Source organism: Rattus norvegicus, chromosome 17 (genome assembly GCF_021556685.1).
Source record: "Rattus norvegicus strain SHRSP/BbbUtx chromosome 17, alternate assembly SHRSP_T2T, whole genome shotgun sequence".
Classification (NCBI taxonomy): Eukaryota; Metazoa; Chordata; class Mammalia; order Rodentia; family Muridae; genus Rattus; species Rattus norvegicus.
The window spans coordinates 93,433,194-93,460,130 of NC_141550.1; the positions used below are offsets into that span (position 1 = coordinate 93,433,194).

The 26,937-nt window shown below is 43.0% G+C and overlaps 1 protein-coding gene across 2 annotated transcripts in view; it reads right to left on the minus strand.

Annotated features, from left to right (window-relative positions):
- Window positions 1-12,296: 12,296 nt before the first annotated feature.
- Window positions 12,297-26,937, minus strand: part of Edaradd (EDAR associated via death domain) — a 43,777-nt gene continuing 29,136 nt past the window's right edge. The window contains exons 5-7 of one of the 2 annotated variants that reach the window (XM_087591352.1): window positions 21,381-21,426; window positions 16,186-16,510; window positions 12,302-13,593 (exon numbers count right to left, since the gene is read on the minus strand). In XM_087591352.1, the coding sequence (XP_087447478.1) occupies window positions 13,524-13,593; window positions 16,186-16,510; window positions 21,381-21,426 (441 nt within the window). In that variant the 3' untranslated portion in view covers window positions 12,302-13,523. 2 annotated transcript variants of the gene reach the window in all.

Here is a 26,937-nt window from a genome sequence, read left to right on the forward strand (position 1 = left end):
CCCTAGGAGCTCTGGTTGGTTGGAATTGTTGTTCCTTTGGGGGTTTTGTTTTATGTTGGAACATCTTTTGGGAATATAGCCAAGAGATATATAGCAGGGTCCTCAGATAGTCCAATTTTCAATTTTCTGAAGAACCTCCAGAAGGATTTCCAGAGAGGTTGTACCAGTTTACAATCCCACCATCAATGGAGGAGTGTTCCTCTTTCTCCTCATCCTCGCCACCATCTTCTGTCACCTGAGATTTTTATCTTAGTCATTCTGACTGGTGTGAGGTGGAATCTCAGGGTTGTTTCAGTTTGCATTCCCTGAATGACTACAGATATATGATGAACATTTTTTAGGTGTTTCTCCGACATTCAATATTCCTCAGCTGAGAATTCTTTGTTTAGCTCTGTACCCCATTTTTTTCATGGGTTTTCTGACTCACTGGAGTCTAACTTCTTCAGTTCTTTGTATATTTGGGATATTAGTCCTCTATCAGATGTAGGATTGGTAACGATGTTTTCCCAATCTGTTGGTTGCCTTTTTGTCCTAATGATAAAGTCCTTTGCCTTACAGAAGCTTTGCAGTTTTATGAGATCTCATTTGCAGATTCTTGATCTTAGAGCATAAGCCATTGGTGTTCTGTTCAGGAAAATTTCCCCAGTGCCCATGTTTTTCAGACTCTTCCCCACTTTTTTGTCTATTGGTTTGAGTGTATGTGGTTCGATGAGGAGTTCCTTGATCCACTTGGACTTAAGGTTTGTACAGGGTGATCAGAATGGATCTATTTGCATTCTTCTACATACTGACCTCCAGTTGAAACAGCATCATTTCTTGAAAATGCTATCTTCTTTCCATTGGATGGCTTTAGCTCCTTTGTCAAAGATCAAGTAACCATAGGTGTGTGGGTTCATTTTTGGGTTTTCACTTCTATTCCACTGATCTATCTGCCTGTGTCAGTACAAAAAACATAGAGTTTTTATAACTACTGCTGTGTAGTACTGCTGAAGTCAGGGATGGCAGTTCCACCAGAAGTTCTTTTCTTTTATTATTGAGAGTACCTTTAGCTACCTTTGTTTTTATAGGTTTTTTTTTTTGCTGTTGTTGTTGTTATTCCAAACGAATATTCAAATTGCTCATACTGTCTCTATGAAGAATCGAGTTGGTATTTTGAAGAGTATATTGAATCTGTACATTGCGTTTGACAAAATGGCCATTTTATTATATTAATTCTGCCAATCCTATACAGCCACCCAATTAGACAAGATGGATGAAGGAAAGAAGTGCAGGCTGACAGGAACCGGATGTAGATCTCTCCTGAGAGACACAGCCCGAATACAGCAAATACATAGGCGAATGCCAGCAGCAAACCACTGAACTGAGAACGGGACCCCTGTTGAAGGAAACAGAGAAAGGACTGGAAGAGCTTGAAGGGGCTCGAGACCCATATGAACAACAATGCCAAACAACCAGAGCTTCCAGGGACTAAGCCACTACCCAAAGACTATACATGGACTGACCCTGGACTCTAACCTCATAGGTAGCAATGAATAGCCTAGTAAGAACACCGGTGGAAGAGGAAGCCCTTGATCCTCCTAAGACTGAACCCCCAGTGAATGTGATTGTTGGGGGTAGGGCGGTAATGGGGGGAGGGTGGGGAGGGGAACACCCATCTAGAAGGGGAGAGGGAAGGATTAGGGGGATGTTGGCCTGGAAACCGGGAAAGGGAATAACATTCAAAATGTAAATAAGAAACACTCAAGTTAATAAAAAAAAAAAGGACATTAGGTAAAAGCTAGGAGCCACAGCAAACCATAGCCTTAATTTTTAAACTTAATAAAAATATATAAGCATGTAGCAAAAAAAAGAGACATGATCCAGTATACACTGGCATGCATAAAATACGTTGCTTCATATATACGTCTACTTGTTGCTTGTTTATATCCTAGAGATATGTACAGATGGTTTGAATATGCTTGGCCCTGGGGGTGGTACTATTAGGAGGTGCGGTCTTGTTGGAGTAGGTGTGTCACTGTGGGGGTTGGCTTAAGACCTTCACCCTAGCTGCCTGGAAGTAAGTATTCTGCTGGCAGCCTTTTGAGAAGGTGTAGAACTCTCAGCTCTGCCTGCACCATGACTGTCAGGATACTGCCATGCTCTTGCCTTGATGATGATGGACTGAACGTCTGAACCTGTAAGCTAGCTCCAATTAAATGTTGTCTTTTTTTTTTTAAAGAAAAAAAAATTCTGCCAATCCATGAACATGAGAGGTCTTTCCATCTTCTGAGATCTTCTTAAATTTCTTTCTTCAGATACTTGAAGTTCTTGTCATACAGATATTTCACTTCCATGGTTAAAGTCACACCATGGTATTATATATTATTTGGGACTAATATGAAGGCTATCATTCCCTAATTTCCTTCTCAGCCTGTTTATCCTTTGAGTAGAGGATGGCTACTGATATCGTTGAGTTAATTTTATACCCAGCCACTTTGCTCATTATCAGACTTAGTAGTTTTCTGGCAGAACTCTTCTGGTCACTTAAGTATACTGTGATATCATCTGCAAATAATGATATATTGACTTCTTACTTTCCAATTTGTATCTCTTTGACATTCTTTTGTTGTCTGATTATTCTGGCTTAGACTTCAAAAACTATATTTATTATTAAATAGCAAGAGAGTGGGTAGCTTTGTCTAGTCCCTGATTTTAGTGAGACTTTAACATTTGTCTCCATTTAGTTTGATGTTGGCTCTGGTTTCCTGTACATTTCTTTTACTGTGTTTAGGTATGGGCCTTGAATTCCTGATCTTTCAGGACTTTTATTATGCAAGGGTGTTGAATTTTGTCAATTCCTTTCTCAGCATCTAATGAAATGATCATGTAGTGCTTATCTTTGAGTTTTTTTATAAAGTGGATTATGTCGATGGACTTCCATTTATTGAACCATCCCTCTATTCCTGGGATGAAGTCTACTTCCTCGTGATGGATGATCATTTTGATGTGTTCTTGGATCTGGTTGCTAGAATTTTTTGAGTATTTTTGTGTTGATATTCATAAGGGAATTTTGTCTGTAATTCTCTTTCATTCTTGGGTCTTTCTGTAGTATAAGTAATTGTGACTTCGTAGAAGACATTTGGTGTGCTTTGTCTGTTTCTATTTTGTGGAATAGTTTGTAGAATTTTGGTGTGAGGTCTTCTATGACGGTCTGATAGAATTCTGCATTAAACCCATCTTGTGGTGGCTCTTTTTGATTCGCAGACTTTTAATAACTGGTTCTACTTCTTTAGGAATTATGGGGTAATTTAGATGGTTTATCTGTTCCTGGTTCCACTTTGGTACCTAGTATTTGTGTAGAAAACTGTCCTTTTCCTACTTGTTGAATATAGGTTTTTTTTAAGTAGGGCCTGATGATTTTTTTTAATTTCCTCAGATTCTGTTGTTATGTCTCCCTTTTCATTTCTGATTTTGTTAATTTGGACATACTCTCTGTGCCCTCTGGTTAGTCTGTCTAAGAGTTTATCTATCTTGTGGATTTTCTCAGAGAACCAGCTCTTGGTTTTGTTGATTCTTTGTATAGACATTTTTCCTTTCTACTTGGTTGATTTCAGCCCTGAGTTTGATTATTTCCTACCTTCTACTCCTCTTGGGTGCAGTTGCCTCATTTTGTTTTAGAGCTTTTATGTGTGCTGTCAAGGAACTGATGTGTGTTCTCCCCTGTCTTTTTCTTTTTTGCAGTCACTCACAGTTATGAGTTTTCTTCTTCACACAGCTTTTGTTGTGTCCCATAAGTTTGATTATGTTTTACCTTCATTTTCATTAAACTCTAAGACGTCTTTCAATTTCTTCATGTTTTTCCTTGACTAAGTTATAAGTGAGTAGAGCGTTGTTCAACTTCCACGTATATGTGGGCGTTCTTTCGTTATTGTTGTTATTGCAGATCAGCCTTAGTCTGTGGGAATATGATGGAATGCATGGGATTATTTCTATCTTCCTGTATCTGTTGAGGCCTGTCTAGTGACCAATTAAATGGTTAATTTTGGAAAAGGTTCCATGAGGTTCTGAGAAGAAGGTATAACCTTTTTTTTTAGGATGGAATATTCTATAAATATCTGTTAAATCCATTTGTTTCATAACTTCTGTTAGTTTCTCTACATCTCTGTTGAATTTCTGTTTCCATGATTGGTTATATGGTTCATTTTTGAGAAGATACCATGAGGTGCTGAGAAGTAGGTGTATCCTTTTGTTTTAGGATGAAATGTTCTATAAATATCTGTTAAGTACATTTGGTTCATACTTCTGTTAATTTCTCTATGTCTCTGTTTAATTTCTATTTCCATGGTCTGTCCATTGATGAGAGAGGGGTGTTGAAATCTCCTACTATTATCGTGTGAGGTACAAGGTGTGATTTGACCTTTAGTAAGGTTTCTTCTATGAATGTATATGCCCTTGCATTTGGAGCATAGATATTTAGGATTGAGAGTTCATCTTGGTGGATTTTTCCTTGGATGAATATGACGTTTTCTTTCTTATCTTTTTTACTGACTTTTGGTTTATTCAACATTAGAATGGCTGCTCTCACTTGCTTCCTTGGACCATTTGCTTGGAAAGTGGTTTTCCAATATTTTACTCTGAGGTAGGGTCAATATTTGTCTCTTAGGTATGTTTCCTGTATGGAGCAAAATGCTGGGTACTCCCTACGTGTCCAATCTGTCAGTCTGTATGTTTTTATTGGAGAATCGAGTCCATTGATGTTGATAGATATTAAGGAATAGTGATTGTTGCTTTCTGGTATTTTTGTATTTAGAGGTGGTATTATGTTTGTGAGTTTCTCTTCTTTATTTTGGTTGCAAAGAGATTAACTTTCTTGCTTTTTCTTGGGTGTGGTTTCCCTCCTTGTGTTGGGCTTTTCCACCTAATATCCTTTGTAGGGCTGTATTTGTATTAAGAGATTTTGTAAATTTGGTTTTGTCATGGAATATCTTGGATTCTTCTTCTATGTTAATTGAGAGTTTTGCTGGATATAATAGCCTGGGCTCACAGTTGTGTTCTCTTAGGTTCTGTATGAGGTCTCTCCAGGACCTTCTGGCTCTCATAATCTCTGGTGAGTAGACCAGTGAATTCTTATAGGTCTGCCTTCATGTGTTATTTGACCTTTTCCCCTTACTTCTTTGAAATTTCTTTCATTGTTTTCTGCATTTGGTGTTTTGACTTTTATGTGACAGGAGAAATTTCTTTTCTGTTCCAGTCTATTTGGAGTTCTGTATCTTTCTTGTATGTTTATGGGCATCTCTTTCTTTAGGTTAGGGAAGTTTTCTTCTATAATATGTTGAAGATATTTACTGGCCCTTTAAGTTTGGAGTGTCCTCTCTCTTATATACCTATATTCCTAAGGTTTGAGCTTCTCATTCTTCCTTGGATTTCCTGTATGTTTTGGGCTGAGAACTTTCTGCTTTTTCCATTGTCTTTGACGGTTGTTCTGATGTTTCCTTTGGTATCTTCTGCCCCTGAGATTCTATCTTCTCTTCCTTGTATTCTGTTGGTGAATCTCACATCTACGACTCCTAATCTCTTCCCTAGATCTTCTCTCTCCAGGGTTGTCTCTCTTTGTGCTTTCTCTATTGTTTCTATTTACATTTTTTCACTCATGGATGGTTTTGTTTAATTCTTTCTACTGCTTGGTTGTGTTTTCCTGTAATTCTTTAAGGGATTTTTGTGTTTCCTCTTTAAGGGCTTGTACTTGTTTACCTGTGTTGTCCTGTGTTTCCTTAAGGGAGTTATTTATGACCTTCTTTAAGTCCCTCATCGTCATGATAAAATGGGGTTTTAAATCTAAATCTTGCTTTTCCAGTGTTGTTTGGATATCCAATATTTCCTTTGATGGGAGAACTGGACTCTGATGATGCCAAGTAGTCTTAGATTCTGTTGTTTGTCTTCCTTTGCTTGCCTCTCAACATCATGTTGTCTCTGGTGTTAGCTTGTCTTGCTGTTTTTGCCTGTGGCTTGATTCTCCTGTAGGCCTGTGTGTCAGCACTCCTGTGGACCTGTTTTCCTGTTTGCTTTCAGCCAGTTCCAAAAACAGTGTGTTCTGTTCTCAGGGTTGTAGTTGCGGCTGGCAGCTGGTTTTCAGCTCTCAGGGAGGGCAGGAACTAGAAGTTTCCTGTCCTTCACTGCTCCTAGGTCCCTGTGTGCAGAGGGCAAAGATGACACTAGGTGTTTTCTACTTGGGGCTCGAAAGTTGTCAGAGAGTATTCTCCTCAATTTCTCCCATTAGAAACTTTGTAACTAATTGATAGATTAGACAATGATGTTTAAGGCTTTTTAAATATTTGAGTGTTCTTCCACTATGAATCATTTTGGAGGACAATTATATTTTATGAATATTAAATATGAATTATATTTTATGAATACTTCTATCAAATTTATAAACTAGTATGAACAGAGTAATTTCAAAACTAATATTTTTATTAATGCTTTGGCAATTTTAGATTATATATGTTAATCACTCATTCTCTATGCCCCTGGTTCTTCTCAACCTCTGAGTCATGACCTCTTCACAGGGGTAACCAAAAACCATGGGAAAATACTTTTATTGCAATACATAAAATGCACAGAACTCATTTTACATTACAATATGTAAAATATCCAAATTATAATCATGAATTAGAAATAAAAGTAACTTTATGGTCAGCAGTTACCTCAATGGAAATAACTATATTAAAGTGTCACAATATTAGGAAGTTTAGAATTGAGACCCTTTCCATCCATAGACCCGTACCCCTTCCAGTTTTCAACTGTACCCAGAGCAGAGCCTAAGCTCTGGATCCCCACCCACTGAGTCCACACGTAGAAGCAAGCTTGACCCCGAAGAAGTTCTTATGTATCCAGGATCACAGAATGACAGGATCACAGGCTAACAGGCTTGCAGTAGGGACAGGCTCCAGTAATAGAGAGACAGTTGGACCAATTAAACCCAGAGATAACCAGACGGCAGCACTCAAGCACAAGAACATAAGGAACAGAAACTGATAAGACTTGGCAACATCAGAACCCAGTTCTCCCATCACAGCAAGCCCTGCACACCCCACACACCTAAAGGATCCAGATCTACATGCTCATCTTTGTCTATTCCACACACCATTTGTGAGTAAACTGCATACTTTTCAACCCGATTGTTCACCCTTTTTACTCTTAAATAATATTGTAAGCACAGCTAAAGCGAAGAGCATTAACAATGTGATAGTCCAAACAGTAATGAGTTTTAGAATACTTTCCTCCACTAAATAAACCCGTAACTATTTTTAAACTCCATATCAATGAGATATTCAGGTATGCATCCTAATTCCAGGACAGAATCTAATGTGTATGGCCTCAGGCCAACTCTGTAGAAGAGTAGTTTATTCCACTTGAAAGCTCATGATCTGCATTTAGATAAATGAGCATTCTGGTCTTCTGAACTCATGCATGAGTGGTTCCTTAGTCCAGCCTCATTATGAGCCAACTGTAAACCACAGTTCCCATGTTTCCCAATGCCCACAAAACATGTTTCTAAATCTAAAAGCACATGGGCAGTTTCATAGCAGAAGTTCCTTTTTAATCACTTTCCTCACTGCAGAGATGACTGCTCACAATCAGTTTGATATAGAAAAATGATATTGGCTCAGCTTTCAGAGAACCTGTAGTCTATCGTGACAGGAAAGACCTGAAGGGGGTCTTCTGTCTTTGCAGCAGGAACACAAAACCTTGTCTAGCTACTGCTTTTTTTAATTGCAGGAGGTAGTTTATGAACACTCAGACTCTGCATCATGAGTTTGGGACATGAGGGTCACTCACAGAGGTCTGTAGTGAAAGCCACGTGCTGAATAACTTGTGTTTTCAAGCAAGCAACGAAGAAAGAGAAATCGCATCATTCATAAAAAATTGCACACTTTTGAGATCAGGAAAAATTCTGGTTTTCTGTACTTAAAATGCATAGTTTACACCGGGGGATGGAACTCACTCCATATGTGTATGCTTTCTATGTGTGAAAGTTTGAAACCCACTGAGACGAAAAACAAAATGCCTATTGGTTCAAATTACCTCTAACCTTTATGGAAAGGGCCACACAAAGAGTTATACAGTTTCCAAATTTCTATTCTTCAAATTTGTCAGAATTCCTGTAATCATTCACATGTTGTTTTCAGAAACTAGTTTGGTATTTTCAAATGTAGCCAGTTATACACAATCATTCTAAAATGTAATTTTAGGCTTACACTTGAAAATTCAGAATTAAAAGTTGCAATAAACATCCAAGCAAAGTAAAATGGACAGCTTCCATGAACCCCAGTAAGTACATATTTATGAAGTCCATTATTTATTAATTTCTGGAAGACTCAAAAATCTTTGTCCAGCAGCAGCATATACACACAATTTAGGAAATATGAATATTCTCCCCATTCAAATATTTGATATATCCATATTGTTACTCTTTTTAGCTGTCTTCAGAGTCCGTTTAATTCTCTGTCTGTGTAGCAGTACACTACTAGTGGTTTCTATACTAAGGATGTGATCTATTTAGTCATAGGTTCTTGGCTCTGACAATGGTTCCAGGTTTGGGTTTCACATAGAGAATGAGCCTTACATCCAATTAGAAAACGGTTGAATATTTTCATGATATTCAAGAGTCTTATTTACCACCAGCAATGTCTTGGAATGCTAGTCATAGGTGCAGGCACAGGGTTCACATCGGCGTTAGATTGGTGATTTCTTTTCTCCTGTAGCCAAATGCATTGCAGCTCCTAGCACTTGAAAGCTAGCTAGTGGGGATGTTACTGATTTCCTCTCTCCCTGCCTATCTAATCAGGCTTCAGACGTTTTTGCCTGTGGAGAAGATGTGTGTGTGTGCGTGTGTGTGTGTGTGTGTGTGTGTGTGTGTGTGTGTGTGTGTGTGTGTGCGTGTGCGAGTGTGTGTGTGTGTGTGTGTGTGTGTGAGTGTGTGTTGGCTTGAAATGGAGGCACATTCACTTAATTAAGATCATAAGTGAACATTGTAAGTTTGCTATGTTTTGAATATGACATGTCACCTACAAGATCATGTGTTAGAACTCTGGTCTCTGGGTAGTGGCAATCTTTGTGGAGACTGTGGAGGCTTTGGGAGGCAGGGCCTTTCAAGAGACAGAGTTACTGCAGGAAGGAGAGAGAGACCCTGAGGATTAATTATCTTTACCCTGTGTCCCTGCCTACATGCAGGACACATGTCATTTAGAAACTCAGAGGTACAGCTTTGAGGAGTCTTTTCATGAAGCTACTGACATTTACAACCGTCAGTATAGAATTAGTATTTTTAAAATGACTTTTGTTTATTTATTTTAACGTGCATGCCACAGAACCTGTGTGGAGGTCAGAGAACAACCTGTGAACTTAGCTCTTTCCTGCCACCATGTGGGTCCTGGGAATTTGTTGTGGTTTGCCTTGGAGTTCTCTCTGAATTTGTAAAATAAAGGCAAGAGCTCAAGATTTGGGCAGAGGGAAGAGTAGGGAGCGAGAGGGGAGGAGTCAGGAGAGGGGAGGAGTCAGGAGAGGGGAGGAGTCAGGAGAGGGGAGGAGTCAGGAGGGGGAGGAGTCAGGAGGGGGAGGAGTCAGGAGGGGGAGGAGAAAGGAAAGAAGCAAGGAGAGAGTTGTCCTGGGAGCAGGAGAAGCTGGAGACCTGGCAAATAAAAGGTGCAAGGGATGAGGGATTTGGGAGCTAGGAATAGGACAGTGTAGGGTGGATCTGCCCAATCTAAATGCTAGATTGTTTTCATATTAATTGAGTTGCGTTTTCTTTGTACTGGCCGATTCGGGTTGGAGAGGAAACTGCAAAAAACTGCAACAGGAATTGAACTCAGTTTATCCTGCATGGTGGTAAGTATCTTCACTCACTAAACTATTTCTCTGTCCTAAGTTACTATTTCTTAAAATATTTCTAGGGCAAACATGTTGGCATGCATTTTTCAAAGTGTATCTTTACTAGTTTTAATGGGCGAAAGCTGGCTAGGTAAACAAGCTGTGACTTGATAATTCTGGAGAAGGATTGCAAGACTGAAAGATCTTCAGATCCCAGGTGTGGTGTGGCAACCCTGGGCAAGGATTTCCCTGGACTAGCACTTTGGAATCAACAAGCAATTGGCTCTCTAGAATTGAAAGTTGCTTGAATGTATCATGAAGGAATCTGGAACCAACTCCTCTGAAATCTTCCCAAACTGATATTTAAGCATTAACTCACCGTCTCATTAATTTCCCTGCTTGTTCCCAGTTCAGAGACTTTGCCAGGAACAGGTAAAACGATGTCCATTATGTGTTTTCTGTCAAACAGTGTGTAAAGAAATGTATCTTTCCATGAGTAGAACTAGGAGTGAATCATGGATCAGAACAGACTTCTGGAAATATATGGGTACCAAGGGCATGCTTAACTTAGACAGTATTTTTTTTCTTGATTGTTTTGAAGTTTCACTTTACATTGAGTGATTTTTGTTTGTTTGTTTGTTTGTTGTCTTTTTTTGTCCGGAGCTGAGGACCAAACCCAAGCGCTCTACCACTGAGCTAAATCCCCTACCCCTACATTGAGTTTTTGAACTGCAATTAAGTAGCCATGAATAAGACTTTGTTGTTACTGTTATCTTTAAATGGTTGTGATAATTTCAAGACAGAAATATCTTAGGGTCCCCAGATAGAGTCACAAAGAGTATCCTCATTTAAACTGGCAGAGATAGTTATATTTGGATGAGATGGGAGAACAAGGAATTCAAACAGGTAATGACTTGTTTGGTTTTGATTCTGGGTCACTCTAACAGTCACGTGAAGGATGAGATGTGGATTGTAGTGAGTTTGTGGGGGGCACAGTTTCCAACTTGGAGCAGCTAGGTATGCTGCATGGTGAGATGTGGGAATCCTAGTGATTGCTAGGCAGACGTGGGCATCCATGTGTTCTCGTCCGCGCGCGCGTGTGTGTGTGTGTGTGTGTGTGTGTGTGTGTGTGTGTGTGTGTGTGTGCTTGTGTGACATGCTAGGCAGCCACCTTAGTCCAAAACCTGAGATGCAGGCCAGGGAGAGATCCTGTCTCAAAAAACCAAGGTGGATGGCACCAGGGGAATGATGCTGGAGAACTGGAGATTGACCTCTAACTTCCACATGCATGTATACCCCAATCTATGTGCCCACATATGTACCTATGTTCTTGTACACACACACACACACACACACACACACACACACACACACACACACACACACTACACAGAAGCAGTAATAATAATAATTTTAAAAAGCAGCTCAAAGAGAGAAATAGACCAGGAAGAAGTAGAGTCTTAAGCATTCTGGAGCTGCTGGTGAATGGTTGCCCCAGAAAACTCAATGAATCATGGAACAGGTGAGTCTGAAGTGCTGAGGAGGTTCCAGTCAGAGAGGGCAACCTCATAGATATCTAGAGGATGGACTGATCAGGAGAAGAGGGTGGTAATAGAGAAAGGACCCTTCATATACAGACAGAGTACACTTGGAAGGTTAAGTGCTTGTCCTTCCTCCTACTCAGCACATCTTGTGCCTGTTCCTTGACCACCTTTGCCCACATTCCCCAGTCCTGGCAGCCCTTACCCTCAGTGACTCTGCCTGTCTGCAGCTCCTGGAGTGAAGGGTTCTGTTGTTTGTCTCAGCATCTCCAGCATCTGGAACTCATTTCAGAAAGCCACAGAGTGCTCAACTAACAGAAATGGATGATGGGCTACCAAAAGATGGGAGGTAATGACCATGCTTGAGTCCATGCAAAGTAGGTATTAAGGGATAGCTCAGTCAGGAAAGTGCTTTTTGTCCAAGCGTCTCCACCCATACCTTGGGCTGGAGAAATGGTTCAGTGGCTAAGATCACTGACTACTCTTCCAGACGTCCTGAGTTTAATTCCCAGCAGCCATATGGTGGCCACCACCATCTGTAATAGGATCCGATGCCCTCTTCTAGTGTGTGTCTGAAGACAGCTGCAGTATACTCATATAAATAAAAATAAATCTTTAAAAAGGAAGACCCATAACTTACGTAAAAATGCTGGGCATGGTGGCATACACTCTTATTTCCACACTGAGGAGGCAGAGATAGGAAGATCTCTTTGGCTTACTGACCCGCTAGCCTTGCCCAATTCATGAGCTCCAGGCCAATGAGGAACCCTATCTCAAAGAATGTGAATGGTATGTGTTTGTGCACCTGACACCCAAGGGTGTCCTCCTGCCTCTACATGCATGTGTGTGCATGCAAAACACCCCTTCCCAGAAATGCAAACACATTTTAAAAAAAATGAGGCACACACATTGGAGGCAACCACAGTTGACATCAGTCTTTAATTTTGTAGCACCCATTATTACAGTTATAAAAATCTTTCCTTATTCATTAGAAAAACATACAGGATTAGAGAATCATACAGGAGATGAAGATGTAGACAGATTCAAAAGGCTAGCACCGAGGAGTACAGATGCCATCCCTGTGGAAGCAAGACTTTCAGAAGCTTTGCCTTCCTGGGCTGAAATGTCTTCTGTACATTCCCAGGGGGTGCTGCAGAGAACGGTGGTCATTGGACAGTCATACCAAGGGGAAGATCCTTCTTAACCTCCAAGAGAGCTGGGAAACTCGATCATCTCATTTCCAGTTGCATCACTGACCACTCCAGGCCCTTCAGTACATGTGATCACCCAGAGATTCCCCTGCCAGACATAACTCTCAGAGCCATATCCCTCTACAGCTACAGGAGGGAAGGAAGCAGCCCCTACTCCACCAAGGTCCTTCAAGTCTTGGTAACCCACAGGTGCTCCACCCACTGATGATGAGGCTTCAGTAGCCCCAGCACTCAGGCCAGCATCTTGGCTTTGATTCTCTCTAAACACAGTAAAGGAAGACTCACCCTTCCTTGCCCATTCCTAACCAAGTACCCATGAGTCCCAGGGTGGGGTTCAAGTCCCAGGCAGGTGATGGGACAGCACACATATCTCTCAGTGTGCCTCCAGCTTTGGTCTAGAGCAGAGAGTGGTTTGGCATTGCTAGGTCCATGGCATTGTTGTTTCTTTGGGTGCACATGACAACATGAAGCAGAGGTTTGCTGCCATCTCAGAGAGGGCAATACTGTTTGCTGGTGGAGGAAGATGATTTGATATGTGCATAGAGCCTGCTCTGAACAAGTGCCACAGACAGCAATACCATGGCTTCAAAGGGGAGGGAAATTATAAAGCAGGGACAGTAGGGTTGATTTTTTTAAAAAAAGACGTGGGCAAAAATCTTCACTCAAAACCAAATGAGATCTGCTTAGGGGCACACAAGGAAGAGGCCAGAAGAAAAAAAAACTGTTCAGCCTCGGTTACTAATCCTGTCTTTAGAAGCATGCATTTTTGTAATGTACATGATTGGAATGCAGGTGAGGCTAAGACTGCTTCATCAGGGCATCCTTGCCTGCTGAACTGGGAAAAGAAGAGACCTAGTAGACAGGACAGTACTCTCAGTCCCCAAGGAGGAGGCAAGTCCATCAGTGGTGATAGATGAGTCCCAGGTCACTGTGCTGGGCATATCCTGGAGACAGGAGCCTCAGTCTCAGCCATGCCAGTGTTATAGTGCCTTTGTCTGCCAAGGTACAGAAAAAATTCATGCTTTCTCTTTCTGTCTGTGTGGTCTGCTTGGAAGGCTTGGAAGGCAGCTAACCAAGCCAGACTCTGTATCCTCCAGCAGGGGGCAGCACTACATAAGATTATTGTTTGAGATGGCCAGATTTCCAGTATTATTACTAAGTATTATTACAGATTACAGTATTATTCCAGTAGGTGGCTGCTTTGTACAGAGGTTATTTGTTTGTTTGTTCTTAGAGGCACAGGTTGGACATCCTAGCATAGCCCCGAGCCCTAACTAGTTAAAACTTCACGGTGCCAATATTGCATGCTGTGCTTTTGTCTGCCCCTCTGGTGTGGGTCCCCCGGACTGTGTAATCTGTCTCTGTGTATATGGCTGTCCAGTGTGGCTTTGGGACCTTCCCTTTCATTTGACTCTTCTCTACTGCACTCAAATAAAATGTATATTATATATGACCTTATTATAGACCTTTACACGGGGAAACTTTGCTTAAAGAAAAATGCCTTTGGAAACATAGTTAAGCAGATCTTGACATTTTACTAGGAAAACAACATCATTCCCAAGCAGCTCACCTTAATACGGGTGTCCAGGACCAAAAGTTCTTAAGCGTGAATATGATATGTTGGAGAAATGGCTCATTGGTTAAGATCTCATATTACTTTTGTTGAGGACATGTTCAGTTCCCAACACCCATGTCTAGCAACTCCAGCTCCAGGAGTTCCAATACCTAAGTTCTCTACAAACACCTATACTCATGGGCACATATCAGGCATAGATATGTAACTAAAAATGATCACATGTTTAAAACATGATGACCAAGCTTTCAGTAATTATTTAATCAGTTTAACATACAGTAACCTCCTTCTCCCTTGTCTCACCTTTGTGACGTTCCAGGGTATTTATGCTTCTGTAGACATCACTGACTGTAAGCTACCTTTCAATAAACTGATTTTGTACTGTAGCTGAGAATAATCCTTGGCTTTCTTTGGGCAACCCAGATCCAAGCCATCTTACGTTTACAGTCAGAGTTAACTTGAAGAAATCTTTCAGTTCATCTCTCTGATGATGATTCTGTGCCCATGTTAGTTAAAAATTCTCACGGAGTAAAATGCTGGGGCCACATGAATTGGGACGAGCACACATGGCTTGCATGACATTTTGTTTTCTTCTTGAGGCAGGGGCTCATATATCGAAGGCTGACCTCACACTCACTTTGTTGCTAATGATAACTTTGAATTTCTGATCATCTACTTCTGCCCACAAGTGCTTGAATTATAGACATGTAACGTCACATTGGTACATGCTGGGAACAAACTCAGGCCTTTTGTCATGCTAGGCAAGGACTCTACCAAATGGGCTACATTCCAGACCAACCTTGACCTTATCTCTTAGAGATTTACTCTGTGTTTGTGTGTGTGTGTGTGTGTGTGTGTGTGTGTGTGTGTGTCTGTCTGTCTGTCTGTCTGTCTGTCTGTCTGTCTGTCTCTGTCTGTTTGTCTGTCTGTGTCTGTGTGTTCGCATGAGCAGTGTGCACACACATTGTTGTTGCACATGTATACAGATGTACATGTACATGTGTGTGCATATAGACTCCCAAAGTTGATGTTGAAAGTTTTCCTCAACAACTCTGCACATTGTTCATTGAGAAAGAGTCTCTCAGTTGAACCCAGTGTTGGTCCATGTGCCTAGTCTAGCTATCCATCTTGTTCTCGGGATTGGTATCTCTTCCGGAATGACAGGTGAGCTGCTATATCATTCACTCCCTCACTTATGTGGGTTCCAGGGACCTGGACTCTGGTTCTCATGCTTTATTTGGTGAGCACTGTAACCACTGAGATAGCTCCCTAGGGCCCAAAAGGCCATATTGAGCACTATTCTTTGTCAATGCCATTCCTAAGACACTAACCCACTCTCTTCTCCCATAAACCATACATTTTGTATTCCTTTGTAAAATGCTAAATTCAATGACAGTATTGATAGCCTATAGATTACAAAAGTATTTGATAATAATAAAACAAAGGAGCCCATATATCTGGGCCACATTGCATAGTATCTTCTTGATCTCCAAAGCCTTTTGCAACAGAAACACACTGTTGTGAACAGTGAACAGGCCAGGGTGACTTCTACATGCTTTCCTCCACTAGGCAGGGAATGCAAAGGTCCTGTATGGGATGACGTGCACGTGTCCAGAGACACTGACAGTTTGGGAAAGCTGCAATCTTTGGCAGTTTTTAAGAAGAGTTTTCGTTCCATGTTGGCATGGCTCTGTCCCAGCCATAGGCTGTGGCCCTATGTGACCTATAAAATATTCTTCCCCAGTTCCAGGTTCAAATATTAAATTAAAACAAATGTGCAAAAGGAAACAAACACCTGCTTTTGAAACAACCCGTCCTTCCCCAAGCCACCAGCTTCAGGGATAACCACTGCCTGTGTTATATTCTCATCCGAAGACCTTAACAGCAGGAACACATAGGTCCCTGCGATCCATGCTGTTCCAGCATGCAGTACGGCCAATGCCAGGGGCGGGGATTCTAAAAGTGCATGGAACCGTCCAAGGGTCCCCTGTGGGGCCACTCCTCATCAACCCACCTGCGCAGGATCTTCTCCACGTCAGCCCTGTGATAAAGTCGGCAGAGCTCCATCAGTTGGCCTACAGTCCTCTGGCTGTTTCGGAATAAGAACTCCAGTGTGGGGCTCTGGGGCCTCTGTTCCAGGAAGCAGAGCTCATCATAGGGCATGCCCCATTTGCTGGCAAAATTCCTCCAGTTCTTCACAGTCGGGTGACATGGATCCAGCTTTATCCTGATCACATCTAGCAAGTCTTGATCGTTGAGCAAGTCACTAATGGTGGGAGCCCGAGGAGAGCAGGAAGAGCAAGGGCAGCCTTCCTTGCATGGCTGGTTTCTGCTGACACCTGAGGGATGACACAGGTTACCTGGGAGCCTCACACACTGCACAACTCATGAGCAATACTCCCTTTATTTTTCTACCACATTGGTGACATCATCTAAATGTCATACACAAACGCGCACACACACACACACACACACACACACACACACATACACACACACAATTCCTTGGAATCGGGCAGAACAGTCGTTTCTCATTGCTTACATGATATTCTTCTTCTCTGTATGTACACATATGTGTGTGGAGGCCAGAGAACAACCTTGGGTGTCAATCCGTGGGTGCCATCCTTCTCACCACCTCTCTTTGAGGGCGGGGTCTCTCAGTGGCTTAGAGTTGACAGATTAGGCTAAACTGGCTGGTCAGGAAGCCTCAAGGATCTACCTGAATCTGGATCAAGTTACTGATGTCCATTGCCTCTGAGGTACCCGACTTTTACTTTTAGGTAGGTACACAGCAAGAACTTGATCTACTGAGCCTGTTTTTGTTTTTGATTTTGATTTATTTGTTTAAGACAGTATCTCTCACTGGCCTAGAGCTTACTAAGTAGGGTAGCAAGCCCCAGAGATCTCTTCCTCCTTAGCCCCGGGGTCACAGACATGAGCATGACTGCAGGGCGGCTGGCAATAGAGCTCAGATTCATTCTGCAAAGCAAGCACTCTGCTAACCGAGCCATCTCTGTAGACCACACAGAGTTATTCTTTACGTCAATGGCTCTGAACCTTCCTAATGCTGCTGCGACCCTCATGCTGTGACCACAATCATAAAATTATTTTTGTTGCTACAATTATGAACTGTAATGTAAATATCTGATATGTGACCCTGCGAAAAGATCATTTAATCCCATAGTGGGTATCACAACCCACAGGTTGTGAATGTCTGCTTTACAGCAAAAGAAGGGCTGTTGAACTGGGAGCAGTAGCAAGATTTCACAGTCCCATCCTGCCTCTTCACCTGCCTCATTACCTCTGCTCTAGCATGTAATTGTCAGGCCATTGGCCAGACCCAGGGTTCCAGGACCAGCTCATTTTGTGCATAGATCCACCTCCTGCACCTGACAGCTTTTTAAAAGTTACATTTATTGTTGCTATTGGGGTGTGTGTGTGTGTGTGTGTGTGTGTGTGTGTGTGTCCTGGTGAATGTGTGGTTAGAGAACAGACTGCAGGAGTCAGATTTCTCGCCTACCACATGGGAGCACCTTTCCCTACTAAGCCATTTCACTGGCCTCCCCAACAGTTTTTGACAACAAACCTAGCATGTGATGATATCATTGTGACCGCCCAACCCCTCAGAAGTTCTTGAAGAGAGGGAGCACTGGTCTGCTTGCCCCATGCTCAATGATGGTGGCAGAAAGCTGCCGTTCAGAATTTACAGCCTCCTTATCGCTCCTCTGCTCTATCTGTTCTCTTCGCTCACATAGGCTCTGTCTGAAGTGTGGCCAGTATCCCAGGGGCAGGCAGAGAGCTGGAGGTAGGCTGAGGAGAGCACCAGGCTGTAGCCTAGGCCTCACCCCAAAACTGGTTCCCACCCTATGAGAGTGGCCTCCCTGCTCCAGTCCTCTCCGAATTGTTTATCAGCAGAGGGTAAATGCATGATTGGGAGGTAAAGTTAGAGGGGAAGAGATATCAGGAAGTCACTCACTAAAGTTCTTGGTGTTGCCACACTGTGGACACAGCCACCGAGCAATTAGACAGCACTGTCTCCAGAGTCTGAATTAAAGGCAAAAGACCACAGGCCTGGAAAGTTGTGGGGATGCAGCCTTCACTCTAACATGACAAATTCCTACACAAGAGGTCACTGAGTGGTAGCCTAAGAGCCAGGTCAGTGAGGGCTACAAAGCATGACTTGTCTTGAAAATAAACAATTGAGGGTCCTACAGTATACAGTAGGCATTTGATACAGTGGCTGAAGCATTTGCTGAATAAGTATGAAGACTGACGTTCAGGCCCTCACACCCCCTGCAAATGCTCTGTGATAGCTCAACTGTAACTGCAGCCTCAGAAGGCAGGGAGACAGGACCCACAGAGCAATCTGACTGGGAGGATTAGGGTTTGACTGAAAGACTTGCCTCTGTAAATAAGGTGGAAAAGCAATACTGGAGTCCATATGCATTGCTTACTGAGAAGATTTCAAACCTCCTATTAAAATCACAAGCTGGGGTTGGGGATTTAGCTCAGTGGTAGAGCGCTTGCCTAGGAAGCGCAAGGCCCCAGGTTCGGTCCCCAGCTCCGAAAAAAAGAACCAAAAAAAAAAAAAAATCACAAGCTATGCCAGGCATGGTGGCACACACCTTTAGTCCCAGCCCTTAGAGGCAGAGATAGGACTTGGAGTTCTAGGCCAACCTGGTCTCATAGGGAGTTCCAGGACAGCCAAGACTACGTAGAAAGACCCTGCTAAGGAATTGAAAAGAAAGATTATAAACTTTAACTACTTTCTTTATTTCTCATATCTCATGCAATATTCAGCAAAAGGCAAATGTTGAGGTGTCTTTCTAGAGGAAGACATCTTTCTCTAGAGAATATCTGTTCTCTTGAGAACAAAGCAAGTGTCAGACACCAGGGAAAACTAGATCATGACCCGGTACCTCTTAAGTGATAAGCCTTGGGTATACGGGATACATTGGAAAATGATAGTTACGTAACAATAAGGAATTAGCCCTTCCTCCAATGCTAAATTCTCTCTGGACATTAAAAATGTAGAGGCTGGTGAGTTGGCTCAGCAGGTAAGAGTATTCACAAACATCTGTACCTAACTCTAGCTCCAGGGGATCTCACCCTCCTCGGTCTCCACTTGCATTCACATGCACATAGCCCCACAGTGATACACGCAGACATGTAATTAAAAATGAATAATATTTTTAGAAAAGAAATTAAAGGATGCATTTGCCAAGTAGATACATGAGGACTCTACTTCTCCAACGAAGGAGTACAAGTACAGGAGTCAGTTATCCTTACTGCACCTCAGAGTGGCAGGGAGGATTTACAGTGAGGGAAGGGAGAGGCAGCTGCCATCCATAGGAAGTACATAATGCTGGAAAACAGTACAGACTTGGTCTCCAAATACTAAATTATGGGCCAATTCTAGATCTAGAAAGTCTAGAAAGAGAGGAGATGATTGAGAAAAAGTTGGCCCTCTATTAAAAAATCTCCTAGATGCTTTAATAACCCTTTTCCTACTAGTTACTTCTAAGCAAGGGGACGGAGATGTGGCTCAGTGGGCAGAGCGTTCACACAGCATACTTGAAGGCTTGGATGCAACTCCTAGCACTACACAAACCTAGTATATACCTGTCAACCCCAGCACTCAGAAGGAGGACCAGACACTCAGGGCCATGCTCAGCTCACAGCTAACTCAAGGCTGGCCTGGGCCATGTGTGACCCAGAAAGAAAAAGAGAAGAAAGCCTTGTTATGAAGAAGGCTCCCTATGGCAAGGCAGATCACCTTCTGCAAAGGTATGTGGTTTTGACTGTTAGTGAGTATACTAAGCCCCTGTCTCACTCAGTGACACAGGTAATGACATTGACCTCAAAGGTACTGTCAAGGGTTAATTAAAGACACCCATTAAAGTCTCCTCCTACTGTACAGCCAGCACACAGTGAACAGCCGTGGGTGTGGGATGATGGCTATTGAGAAGCAATTGTTTCTCAACTTCACTAGGGATGAAACCCACTGATCCCCTCCAACTCCTGGGGAAAATCCTCCTCACATCTGGGCCAGGCACCAAGGTCCTATTTTAATCAGTGTGGAGTGGAAGCAGGACATGGGGGTTTTTCACAGTTCCCTCAGGGATTTCAGATGCTCAGCTGGGATGGAAACTGTCTCAGGATATAGGATTATCTATAGGTCAATGGCCGTCAACACAAGAAGTATGTAGTTTTGTTGGTGGCCCAAATACTAAACTTGCTGATCTACCCTTTATAGACAGAGGGAAGGGGGTAAGGTCAGAGGAAAAAAAAACCTCTCTAAACCTTTTCAGTGGCAGAGCACTGGCCTAGTAAGTGATGAAGGCCCTGGGTTCCTTACCCAGGACTGCACTGGTGTGGGTAGGGAGCCTTTGAAGAAGACATACTTTGTTGTGCAGTTGGTCGCACCAAATTAGGATAGAAAGTTACTCTGCTCTGCATGCAGTTTTGTAAACAGGTTCTAATAGGCTGTCCCCTCCCACAATCCCTTGTCTTCTTTTGTGTAACTTGGGCCTTTCAGAAGGAATTATATGGAAGTGACAGGGAATTCAATGTCAAAACACATTCAATAAGTGAACCTCTCAGGCGCTCAAAAAGATTGGAATCTGTTCTTGGAAAGGATGGAGTTCCAAGTGTGTGTATTGATACCAGGCTCCACAAAGGTGTTTGGGCTCCTACTCTACCCAGAAAACATAATAAGGATGAAGGTCACCGAGCAAGTTCTAGGCTTTGGTCATGTAAGCGTGTGCTATTGTTTAAAAAATGAGATTGGAGTTGAGGTGAAGAGATAGCTCATTCAGTAAAGCACTTGGCTGTGCAAGCACAAGTGTCCTTAGTTCGTCCCCAGAGCCTACATAAAAAAGTCAGATGTGGTAACAGACACCAGTGGTCCTAGTTGTGGGAAGGTAAAGAGAGGAGACCTGGCCAGCTGTCTTAGCCTTAGCAGAGATCTCCAGGTCCTGCTGAGAGTTGCCTGAAAAATTAAGGTACACACACACACACACACACACACACACACACACACACGCATGCATGCTCATGCATGCATGCTCTCATCAACATGGATGAAAGCTAACTGCTGATTGTTGAATAGCTATAAAGCCACACACATAACACATTAATGATAGAAATATTCACTGAATAACTTTAATGTATCTGCCCAGCTTGCCTGATGCAAGGCCAATCCTTTACCTGAAAGGGGATCCCCAGTGCTGTCTGGAAAGTCATTTTCTTCTCCCTAAAAAAACAAAAAGTGACTTTCATTAAAATCACGGCCATAAGTAAATGATAATATCAATTTTCCTCGTTGGTGAATTTCCCACCAAGTGCAAGGGGCTGACTGGTGCTCAGGAATGATTCTTCAATGGTTGAGGAGACTCAACCTAGAATGTAGCACATGCCCAGAACGCAGCTGCATTAGAAGACAAAAGTGAAACTAGGGTCCTAGTCAAACGCCAAAGAGCATGCAACCATGGCACCTGTTTTTTAATCCTTTTAATAAACTATTTTTTTCTTTTGTTTGTTTCCACTTGCCTTGGATTAGACTTGCCAGTCTAGGCTAAAACTGGGGGTGGGTGGGGGGTTGTACATGCACATGGAGGTCAGAGGTTGATTATGGCCTCCCACTATGCCTCTACATCTTTCTTTTGAGACAAGCCTCTTACTACTAGCTAGACTGGCTTGTCTGTGAACTCCAGGAGTCTGCCTGTCTCCACACTCCCACCCCTAGTCAGTATCAGGATTACAGATGTGTCAACCACACCCAACTTTTATGTGGGTACTAGGAATCTAAACTCAGGTTCTAGTGCCTATGTGGCAGGCACTTGACCCAAGGACCATCTCCCCAGCACCTACTTGAGGCCACAATTCTTTGCCTTGCCTATAGGTTTCTTTCTTCTTTTTAATTCATTTTTGTGTGTATTTTGCATGCATGTACATCTATACACAGCATGCATGCCTGGTGCCTGCAGAGAGCAGCGAATCCTATGGAAATGGGGTGACAGATGGGTTATAAGCCACCATGTGGGTGCTGGGAATTGAACCCCAGTTCTCTGCATGTAGAGCCAGTGCTCTTAATCGCTGAGCTATCTCTCCAGCCTCCCTATGTATTTCTTTTAAATTTTATTGCAAAGCAGCTAAAAAACCAACTGTGAAAAAGTAGGAACAAGCCCTGGATGAGTGGACAGTACTCTGCCCATCTTACTGGGGTTCTGTTTCTACTACCAGAGACAAGCTATCTTAGGATGGCAATGGCCATGATCTCCTTGGAGGGAGGAACACGTATTCTCCACAAAGCTGTCAGGGAGGGTCAATCATAGCATGCTTGGCCTTTGGGAACTGCATCTTTCTCCAGTCATAATCTTATCAAACCCAGTGTTGCCCCTTGATCTATCACTGGGGTAGACACCACTTACAGTGGCCTTCCAAGAACATGAAGGTTCTGTTGGAGTCACACAGCTCTACAGGACTTTTAATTACTAGGTGTCTAAATTTTGTTTCTAAAGAAGTGATAGTTTGGCCAGGCACAATGGCACAAACCTGTAATGCCAGCACTTAGGAGGCAGAGGCAGGAAGACTAGAGGTTCAAGGCCAAGGTGGGCTTTACAGCAACATATGTTTTAGGAACAATAACTCCCCAGTGTCACTGTATTTAGTACATTTTAAATAGTTGCTATTTTCTCTTAACCCTCTAAGAAGCCTTTTTCCTTGCCCCAAACTCACCAATCCTAGCATCCTAGCTCTCTACAATATATATATATATATATATATATATATATATATATATATACATCTATTAATTCTGAGACTTTCTACCCACCATAAGAGCATTCCTATTCTTACCAGCCAGGGCTTCCCCTAGGAACTGAGCCAACTCTTGCTCTGGTTTTCTGCTTTCTTGAAGTCCCCGCCTCTCCAGAACTGCAATAAAGCCAGCCTGCTTGGAGCCATTGGATTTCTGCAGTGCCTTTTTCTGGCTTCTATTAGTTGGGGGTGGGAAGAGAATATGAAAAGGAAAGACTGAAGAAAGAAGAAAGATAGTGTTTATGTATTGAGATGTATATGTGTGCGCATGTGTCACATGTGCATGTTGTGTGTGTGCATGTGCATGTGTGTATGTGTGTAAAAATTATAAGACACCCCCGAAGGGGGCCTGAATGACTCTGCACAGCCTCACACCATCAGAAGGTAGAGCCCTGAGAGCTCCATCGCCCACAAGGCTACACTCACCACCTTGTGGAGACCTGCCCTTTCCTATCTGCAGAGTTTCACGGGCCTGGGCAGGCCTGCTCAGTCTTACATAAGCACAGTCAATTCTGTTCACTGAATTGGAAGCATGGGCCACAAGGATAGAACAGAAACTCCCAAGTCATAGAGAGGCACGAATGTTAAAGGTTTATAGATTTCATGATACAAAGAACCCTGCTAAAACACAGTGTTTCCCAGAAGTCAAAGCTGTGTTGCCTAGCTCAGTCTACTCGATTTCTCATCATCTAAAAATTAACAGACCAGTAGGAGTTGGTCAAATTCACCCTCAGGATGTTGGCAGGGAGCATGGTTCAGAGTCACTGTGAAATACATGAAAGCAGCAGAGTACTGGAAATGGCCATGTATAGTGGCAGGCTCTATCCTGTGAGCACAGCATAGCCCAGGACCCTGCCTCAAAGAAGAAAATGAAACAAAAAAATAAGCCAGGATCTTTGTTTCTAGCTATCACTTTGATGTGAATTTTCCAACAGTGAAATCAGAAAAAGACTTATTTTGTGCTTTATGTATCTTGATCTTGTTGAAACAACACTACTACCTTTATTCCACACTTGTTTATTGGGCTGTTAATGTGAAGAAGCTGCATTTGGAACTTGTATCTACAGGTCCACGGACCTGAACCCTTGAGCTGATTGTTAGCACTCAGGGAGATACTGATAGATTTCCCCATAGACTGAAAATACCAGATAGGGCTGGGGATGTAGCTCAGAGAGGGAGTGCTTGCCTAGTAGGCCCTGGGTTTGATCCCCAGCATCACACACACACACACATACACACACACACACACACACACACACACACACACACACACACAAATTCAACAAAACCCCAAACTGGGTGTGGCGGTTTATAGCTGTGATCCCTGCACTTGGGAAGGTGGAACAGGAAGATTTGCTAATCATAGGTATCAGTCTGGGCTACAGTGAGAACTTATGTCAAAACACACAAACACAAATTGCATGTGGTGGTGCATTCCTCTATAATCCCAGCATTTTGGAGGTGAAGGCAAGAAGATCAGGAGTTCAAAGCCAGCCTGGGCTACAGGAAACCTTGTCTGTAAGGGTTGGGGGGAACAAGGCAAGGAAGTAGAGAGTGGAAATATAGCTTAGTTCGATGAGTGCATGTCTAGCATGTGTGAATCTCTGGGCTCAATCCTCAACACCACATAAACCAGGAGCATTGGTGTATGCTTGTAATCCCAGAACTTGAGAGGTGAATGCTGGTGAAGGCCAACCTGGGCTACCTGAGACCCTGTCTTCGAAAACACAAACCAAACAGCAAAACCACAAATAACAATACCGAAAGCAAACTATAAATAAGATAAACTAATCAGAGATCATTTCCTGGATACAAGGATGGTTGGCAGTGGTCCTACTGAGGGTTTGGAATGTAGACGCTGGCAGAGTAGAGCATTTTCTCAGAGCCCACAGCAGCTGACAAGGACACAAAAAAGGCAGGAAATCTTTCAGTGTCACTGAATTGTAGACAGAGATGAGTAGCAAGATAGCAAGGAGAGAGGATTGGCTCATGCTCTTGTAGGAACTCAAGAGGTTATGGACAAGGAGAGAGGGCAGGTCCACGTACAATAGCCCGGAGAGGCTGATAGCCTGGGAAAGACTGGTTCCTAGGGGAGACAACAGCAAGGGAAACAGTAGCTATGCTGAGCAGATTCTGGGAGGAAGATGTGTGGTAGGGAGCTAGCTAGGAGAGAAGCAGAGACAAAGTCAGGAAGAAGAGAGGTGACAGCCACCAGGTCTGAGGTTCAGGTGAGAGCGAGGCCTCATGGCAGTGGAAGTGAAAAATCCCTCTGGGTGGGCGGTGCCACCCCACACTCATCAGGCCTCTGCTGACTTATCAGTTCCGCCTGGGGGCTTTCTTCACATGCCCCATGTGGGTTCTGTGACCTGGGTCCTCCCACTGCATCCTGTAGCATCACCCCTGGTGCCCAAGGCTTTGGGATTGGGCTCTGTCTTCTCCAATAGACTACACTCTGCATGGCAAGGACACTGGGCTCTGTGTGTGTGTGTGTGTGTGTGTGTGTGTGTGTGTGTGTGTGTGTGTGTGTGTGTGTTGGGAGAGAGGTGTCACTGGGGTCTGGAACATCCCAGATGGATAAAGGGAAAGAAGTGGGGAAGGAACCGTGGACACAGAATGGTGTCCCATGGTTTCCATACCATTCTACAAGTTGCCCTGCAACACAGGCTCCTTCTCCATTCCTGCCTGCTCTGTGGCCTCAAGCATATAAACCCACCTGAGGTTTAGCCTCCATTCCTATTCTCTTAGTCACTGCTAAGCACCTTAGTACTATGTTTTCTCTTGAGGAGGGGGTTCTGTTTGCTGTTGTTGTCTTAAGAAAGGGTCTTATGGGACAGCCTACCATAACCTCAAATATGAGTTCCTCATATCTCAGCTTCTTGATGCCAAGATTACAGGCAAATCACTGCCATAGAAAGCCCATCTTGAGAACTTTAATGAAACACCTTTGTGAGAGTGACTGTGACTACATCTAAATGACCCTCAAGGCCTGTTGATCTTTCCAATAGAGGGATGACGTAGAAGGGTTACCTAAGATTCAGCCACATACCCTTGACAACTGTATGTAATTCTGCTCTAGGACATACTAGATCATATGGAGTATGGAAGCTTAACTGATGGAGACTCCATTTATGTAGCTATGAGGATGTTGTCATTATTGGGGTGAGATTTTTCAGTGATCTGAAGCTCTGGTGTCACTCACACTTCTGCAAGCAACCCCTGATCCATGTTCCCATGGAGAAGTCCAATCACCTCTTGGATAGAATCGTGGCTTTGGCACCATGTCTGGGGTTAGCAGATGTTTGTTTATGTCTCCTCAGAACAAGTTCACATAACAGCTTTCATTCCTGTTTGTGTGCTGATTTTGTCTTTTAACTGTGGGTCCCAGGCCAATCCCTGGAGTCTCCTAAACTCCAATTCATCTTACTCTAAACTGCTAAACCTCACCCATTCATGTTATCTGATCTAGCTGTCCCCCATCCCCACCCCCCCACCCCATTCATCCTAGGGTCCTCCTCTCTGATGGTTAATGCTGTCAATTTAACAGAATCTAGATCACCCTTGAGGCAAGCCTCTGAGCATGCCTGTAAGAGAGATTCTTGATTACATTATTTAAAATGGGAAGACTCCAGATAGAAGGAAGGTTAAGAGATCCACTTTTGCTTTTTGCCTCCTGGCTTCATGCCTTATTAGCAAGTTCATCTACTGTGTTGCTTCGACTGTGCCTGCTGCCTCTATTGCCATCTTCCCTGAGGTCGGTAAAAGAGCTTCTCTCAACATAAAGCTCTGTGCCTCTCTAGGAACCCTTCAAGTGCTAGATTGGGACTGCTGAAGCCTCCAGACATTGATGGACTATCCAGACCATATCCTGTCAGCCAGTCTACTAAATCCCTCTTTGCTAACTATTCGTTCTGCCAGTTATGTTCCTCCAGAGAACCCTACTGAATAT